Source organism: Diachasma alloeum, unplaced genomic scaffold (genome assembly GCF_001412515.2).
Source record: "Diachasma alloeum isolate Michigan unplaced genomic scaffold, Dall2.0 Dall_scaffold_00380, whole genome shotgun sequence".
NCBI lineage: Eukaryota > Metazoa > Arthropoda > Insecta > Hymenoptera > Braconidae > Diachasma > Diachasma alloeum.
This window is the reverse complement of record NW_021680519.1, coordinates 75,106-82,536: the sequence shown is the minus strand read 5'-3', so window position 1 is coordinate 82,536 and position 7,431 is coordinate 75,106. Positions and strand designations below refer to the sequence as shown.

General features: G+C 35.5%; 1 protein-coding gene across 2 annotated transcripts in view; it reads right to left on the bottom strand.

Moving 5' to 3' along the window:
• The window catches only part of LOC107041828 (protein RRP5 homolog), an 88,308-nt gene extending 81,950 nt beyond the window's left edge, over positions 1-6,358 (bottom strand). Inside the window, exons 1-3 of one of the 2 annotated variants that reach the window (XM_015262599.1) lie at positions 6,295-6,358; positions 6,014-6,076; positions 2,362-2,911 (exon numbers count right to left, since the gene is read on the bottom strand). In XM_015262599.1, the coding sequence (XP_015118085.1) occupies positions 2,362-2,911; positions 6,014-6,076 (613 nt within the window). In that variant the 5' untranslated portion in view covers positions 6,295-6,358. Of the gene's footprint in view, positions 1-2,361; positions 2,912-6,013; positions 6,077-6,173 lie in introns of both variants that reach the window. The other variant, XM_015262598.1, reaches the window with a different exon arrangement.
• Positions 6,359-7,431: the final 1,073 nt, after the last annotated feature.

Here is a 7,431-nt window from a genome sequence, read left to right as displayed (position 1 = left end):
CCCCCGCCATAAGTTTAAGATGTTATTGACAGCTGTCATGGATAGGAGAATAGGAAACCTCGTGCTGATTAAGTAGATTAGAGTCATAGCCTGGCCAGAGATTGGTTGTCATACACGAAATTAATGTGTTAATGTTTACAAACAATCACATTGATGTCACTACGCCTGATAAACCACGATTCTAACCTCGCTTCGTTCAGCTAGGTCGCGATTTTCGGGCCCGTGGCATAAAATAGTTGACATGACACACGGATCACAAAGTATTTCCGGAAGAATTTTTCCATTCGTTGATATGAAAATGATAAAATCTACTATTTCTAATGGAGATTTCGAATCCAATAGAATTGAGATATGAGATATTGATTATTTCTGCTGCTATATTCTCTATCAGGGTTTCATGAATGGAGTCAAAATCGTGAGGACCTAGTGCGGTAATTGCGATTCCCACGAATTAAGCACTTTATTTGAGACAATAAGCATCAACAACTGCTGGAGTCCTATGATTTTAAACGAAAGTTACGAGGAGCGGGAAACTTCAAAGGTGCGGCGGACGTATGTACCTAACGATGATTCCAACTCAATTAACAACCGGATGACCCTTTTTTATCATTTCCCAAATGAAACGGAAGCTACCACTGACTTCCCCAAACGATTTTGAGTAAATCTAGATATTTTTTTTTAATCCTCGTCTACCAACTATACGCATTTTTTTATTTAATTAATTAAAAATCGAAAACTTTTTCCCAAACAATAAAAATGCTTTCCTAAACATCCCCGAACGATTTCTAAATGATTGCAATGAATGAAAATCAATAATTAATTTTTCGTCTGCCAAGTATATGAAGGTATCAATCATTCTTTCTAATTGATAAAATTAACAAACTAATTGGCGCAAATTGGTCCAAATAGTTCAGCTTTTAATATTTACTCATGGATTTCAGTCATTTTCGCCTTTTTTACCCGAAAATGAAGAGCCACGTTAACAACCACGTTTCTCCGTGGCTCCTAAATGGCCAGGAAGAGAATAAAATTCTAGATAAAAAAGGTCCAAAGAGTTTTACTTCTACACCCAATAGTACGGTAGCTAGGGGCTTTCTAATTAAGTCCATAGGGCTCAACAATACCTACATTTGAAAAAGAAAAAATTCAATTTCACCCATTCATTAGCGAACACCTGAAGAAAAACTTTACCACACACATACATACATACGATTTAAGATCATTTTCAACTCACCAGGAAAATTTTCTCTACAACTCAGAGAGAAGAGTTCAGATTCTCATAAGTTTCTCATAAGTATCGTGATTCTCTTATTATAAGGAAATTTTAGTTCTTGAATTGCAAACTTTGGCATTTGATAATTGGTCATCAAATTAAGAATGATCCCGATTTTGAGATATTTTATGTCACACGGCGATAAAAGTATTATCTGACGAATGTGATTATAATAAAGAAAGTAGAAAAAAATTGTTTAGTACATTACATGCCCGAGCCTTGAAAAACAGATCATCCTCCCCCACGTGCAAGATTGCCTTCCGAACCGAAGGCGAGGATGGCAAGCACGTGGGGGAGGGTGATATGTTTTCCATGGCGAGGTGTGTATATTAATTTTCGTGTCGAGGGACCTGCAAAACGCCAATTTCGTGGCGCTGCGCACCACGAAATTGGCGTTCTTCAGGGCCGCCGACACGAAAACTTTTTTTCCAACCCTCACAGCTCGCCCGATTATCCTTAAGGATGTTCTACACCCTTTCTGCCAAAATTCACGTTTTTTTAATTTTTCTGGCAAACTTATGATGGAATTGACGTGAAAAAATATAACGTTTTTCCGTTTTGTCATTATTTAATGACTGACGAAATTTTAAGGTGGTGCGAACATTTTCCTGCGTTTTCTCTAAACTTTTAAAAAGAATCACAAAACTGTAGAAGAAACGCATGAAAATTATCGCACCACTACGTAACTTCGTGAGCCATTAAAGAATGACAAACCACAAAATCGTTATATTTTTTCACGTCACTCCCATCGATAATTTGCCAGAAAAATGAAAACAACATCAATTTTGGCTAAAAGAGTGTCGAACATCCTTAAAGTCAAAAATGTCAGAATCTCTCATAATTCTAACTATTGATTCTAATTAACTTTATTTGAAGGAAATCCCAATAAACGCAACATTGAGGAAGTTGAATCATTCTATTTTCTTCTTACCTAAATGATTTGGACAATTATAATTTGTTGATCAATCGAAAATACAAAGTTATTGTAATCGAGCTAATTGGGTCCGGGAGCTACGATCACTCGACGATCGCTCTGTGCCCTTCCCTGCGCTATAGGTACAATCATAAAATTACTCAACAATACTCACAGTATTTAACTCCGTCTTTGACATAATTGGTTTCCAAAAATCCGCGAAGATTCTGAACGCCAGTATGCACGGCATAGCCATGATCTTCAACACTACTAACAGAACACGCAATTTTGGATCCTTGCCTCAATTTGCCAACATCCAAATTTTGATTAATCATTTCAGGTTCAACCGAAAGAATAACTCGATGTTTACTCTGTGTATTGATAGTTTTTACACAGCAAACTACATAGTCTCCTCGTTTGTAAAGCTCCGACAGAGGTCTGAAGTCTGCTGGGTGAGCTTTTGAGGAGACTATATTCTGGAGAAGGTTTGTGTAGGCTTCACTGATATTCGTGACTGGTAAAAATCCACTCAATCGCCCTGGGAGAGAAATGGTGACATCGTACTGGGTAGAATTGTGCACTCGACCGAGAAGAGTCATTCCTTGTGAGAGAGTTGTGTACGTTAAACATTGTGCAGTCCTTGCAACGATTTCGGTATTCAATTCTACACGTTCACCTCCAAATCCGTCTGCATTAGGCTTCGGGTTTGACGTTCGATGAAATAACTGAAAGAAAAATAATTTCCATTAGCCGTTACCCATTAGGATGGCTCAAATGTTGAAAAAAATTGAATTTCGATTCTTTTTATTCTGAATATGGTAAGGAAAATAATGATGAACACATAGGAATTTTTTCAAATTTTTAAAATTATTTTTGTACTGGCGCATAGCAGTTCAATTTGCTATGCACTTTTACACGTTTTCACAGAGAGAATGTGATAATAATTTTTTTAATACTCATTTACTCAATTTATCGTTATCACCTTTTGTAGACTTTCTGAAAGGGAGGTAAGAAATATATAAAAAAAAAATTTCTCTGCAAAATAGCTATTTGTTATTGAAATAAAAATCCGGATTTATGCGAGATTTAGAGATCTTCAGACGCCTCTACGAGCCCTATGGAGCGTCCATTATTCGCCTAGATTTGATAGAATGATCAATAAACTATTTGACAATCGTTTGGGAAGGAAAAAAAAATTACAATAAATCCAATGCCGAGTAAAATGCGAAAGAAACTTGATAAATTTTCGTCCAAGGACAGGTGTCCGGCTTATCCGGTGCTTCCACAACGGTCGTATAAACAGACATTGAACCCAGGCAAAAAAATTGTACCTGAGGTACTGACCCTTTTAAGAAAGGGACCGACCTTTCAACCCGCGCGTCTGCTGACTGTACATGATTTTATTTCTTACATAAAAATGTTATAGTTACAAATTTTTTTATTTCAAAATTTACATGGTTGAATCGATCAATTTACAGCAATTTCAACAAAATTTGAATAGAAGAAATAGCGTCATTCTAAACAGTACCATGCCATTAATATAATTTTCATGTATCGTTGATATTTAATACTATTAATATTAGTTTCCAATGGTTTTTTTTGCTTCCGAATAGAACCATTGTAATCGTGCTGTTTTCAGATTTTCTAATTTTGATTGGGTATGATATAGAATGGTGTGAAATGTAAAAATACGAAGTTTGGCGACCATGTCTGTCGGTGACAATGTCCATCGCCACCTTTTCGGTGGTCAATTTTTGGAAAATTGAGTAATTAGTTGGCTAAACTTATTCCAAAAAATCTAAAATTTTGTCAGATTATAGAGCTTAACAAGAACTAACTCTGTGCAAACGTTCAGCCCGATTAATCAAATAGTTTTTGAGAAAAAGCTATTCGTTTTTAAATCGTTTGTCGCTAATATTTTCGAAGCTAGTCAAAATATTCGTTTCGATGCCTTATATCCGAATCAATCGAAACACATATATCCGTTCATACAAAGTTTTCGAGATATTTCCGTTTTTCTGTTTTTTCATAAAAAACTTTGTAATTACTCTAGCTTGTACAAAAATTGAGATATCAACTTGAAATTTGGATAGAATCTTCCTCTCATGATAATAATCCTTCCTATTAAAAATGAGCTCAATCGCATGAGTAGTTTCCGAGATATTTGACTTTCTCCGAAAACCTTTTATGTGCATTATCTTAAAAACTACGCAACCGATTTCAATTGTTTTTCAAAATATTTGCTTTGATGCCTTCTATTAGAATCAATCAAAACATATGTGCCCGTTCATATAAAGTTTTCGAGATAATTCCGTTTGTCCGTTTTTTTCATAAAAATCCTTGTAATCACTCTAGCTTGTGCAAAAATTGAGATATCAACTTGAAATTTGGACAAAATCTTCCTCTCATGATACCAATCCTTCTTATTGAAAAAAAGCTCAATTGCATGGGTAGCTTCCGAGATATTCGACTTTCTCTGAAAACCTTTTCTGTGCAATAGCTTAAAAACTACGCAGCCGATTTCAATTTTTTTTTCTCAAAATATTTGTTTTGATGCCTTTTATCCGAATCAATCAATACATATATATTCGTTCATACAAAGTTTTCGAGATATTTCCGTTTGTCTGTTTTTTCATCAGGAGGCAGGTATTTCCACTGACATTGTTGATATCTAATCTGAGCAGGTATGGAGTTTCCATTTTTTTCTTTCTTGAATAGAATTACTACAGATCCATTCGGAAGCTTACTACCAATGGAATTGGTAGTATGAAGGAATTGGAGAATGGAATTGGAATCTACCAATGGAAAGAAAAGGAGTTATAACATAAACTAACGGTCAGATGGCTTCGGCCAAAAAAGCTCGAACCCCTGCTTGTTTTAAATAGGATTCTATTGGAATGCAACAAGAGGCATCAAATTTAAAGGTATTCGTTCATTATCCGAAAAAAATACTTTCAATTTAACTTCAATTCTCCTCTATATAATGAAAAATTCATAAAATTACACATAACAACAAAAATGCAATAGAAATTGTAAAGCACTTGTAATAGATAGATGATATTTCCCCACGAATAAAATCAAATTATTCGAACTCTTGTTATCTAATGAATCATCATGGGAATTAAATATGTTAAGCGCTGTTCAAAGGCTCTTTTGATGAGCTTTTGTGACAGGGACAACTGCGAGCGCCTCTGTCTCGCACATACAGGGCAGTCGTGTAGTTGGGTTTCTATTGCTCCCCAGAAAACGCATGTATTTCCGACCTCCTCGCTATGAGAGCAACAGTGACGGACCTATACTAGTCGCTGCATTCTCTACCTGAACAGATCCGAAGAACCATCCTCTGTCATTTTTATAACCTAGCACCGGACCGTAATCAAGGATATTTAACTTTTACCCACGTTTTATAACCATTGACTGCCAGTAGGTCAGATATTTTAGTCAAACTTGAAATGCCATGCGCTACTCCAAAATTGAATTAAAAAATCGGAAAAAAATTACACAGCCTCACAGTTCCCTGGACTATTTGTTTCAACTCTAAAAAAGTTTAATTTTTCGTTCTTATTTATTATGAGCCATCCTATTACCCATTCAGCCTCCTAATTCAGTGGAGAAATACTGAATTGGTTTGAACAAGATATGTGTATCCCGGGCATTACTTCTCTAATGATAAATTTTATAAAAAGTTATCAAGAAATGATTTCGATTAGGATCTTGGCACTCTGTCATACAATCGCTCATTCCCGAAAAAGATGCCTACGCAAACACGATTCTGAACTTCATTATCTCCGTACTGAAATTCTCTTTCTTTTAATTTTGAAACTTACGTAATTTGTTACATTTTTCTTCGAAGGTTTTTTACCACCTCGTGGAAAATTGCGTGACACCATCTAAAAATCATAAATAAAGTAAGCTCAGAATTAATTACAATTTCAAAAAATGTTCTCTATGGAACTTGAGGTTAGGACAATGGTGTTCATAACAAACCTTGAATTGACACTACAGTTTTAATTCATTAATGTAAATATTTCAATATTTGAATTACAAGTATGAGTGTAGGGCAGATTGAATAATCTTTATCTATCACATTAATGTTTAATTAACGTACTGATAAATTCTTTATCTACGCATTGCACACTCTGGCGTGGTCCCTTGTTCTTCTCCTTCTTTCTATTTCTATGGCACTGACCAGAGATTATAGGGGAGATGAGCAGGGCCAATGTAAAGTGTTCAACAACGAAAATTGTAGCGGTGGCGCATGGACTACGATGGAGCGTACGGAACTGTTGGTATGATAGGGCCCGAGCATAAATTTGTCGATAACCAGAAAGTGGTTCTCAATACGGTAGCTCCTCGCATTTTGTAATAATTGTCAGGAATGTAAAATCGAACATATTATAATCAATAGTATAATGAATGCAGAATCTAATGATCTAAAAGTCTTTTCCTTTTTCTCGACATATTTATCATTGACACGTAGGTCACAAAATTCATAGAAAATCCCAGCGCTGTCGCTGGAAAACTCTATAGTTTTCCTGTGATTCTATTGAATAATTGTGCAGATTTTGTTTTTTTTTTACTATAGTAATGTTCGATTATATATACTTATTCCCCCCCTGAGTGAGAAAGGAATATGTATCGCGCTCGCTCCCACTCATTGTCGTCTCCGTCACGCTGTCACGTGCCCGTCCACCGCCAAAATTAACGAGTGCGAGTGAGAAAGAAAATGGAGAAGAAGGAGAAAGAAAACATTCCAACTCGTTTGAACGGTTGGAACATTTTCGTTGTTCTCCAGCGATCTACACAAAATGGGATTAATTCAATAATAGATTAATGAATAAGATTTTTCGCAGATTATTGCGAGATTTAGATCAATGGTTTGCCTCCTTCAGTGACCATAAAAAATTGTCTCCAATCGACAATATCTCCCGATGAAATAGAACGATGTGAATGAATCAAGTATCAATTTGAATCTTTAAAAAATTAATCCAGAGTGAAAAAAAATCCGGGAATTCCACTCTGAGATTTCTCGCAAAGAAATTGTCTGTTTACTGAGAAAAAAAAAACGTTGTTCCTAGGAATCGATGTGTCTTTTTTAGGCAGCTGCATTTCTGAAATGCAATGAGCAAGCAATGTTAAAATTAAGTCATTTTGTAAAAAATTTCTAGTGACATGATCCTGAAAATCAAAGGAAAGTCTTGAATTCAGGAATGATGTCTGTAGGTTTCAGTAATATTTTCGCGGA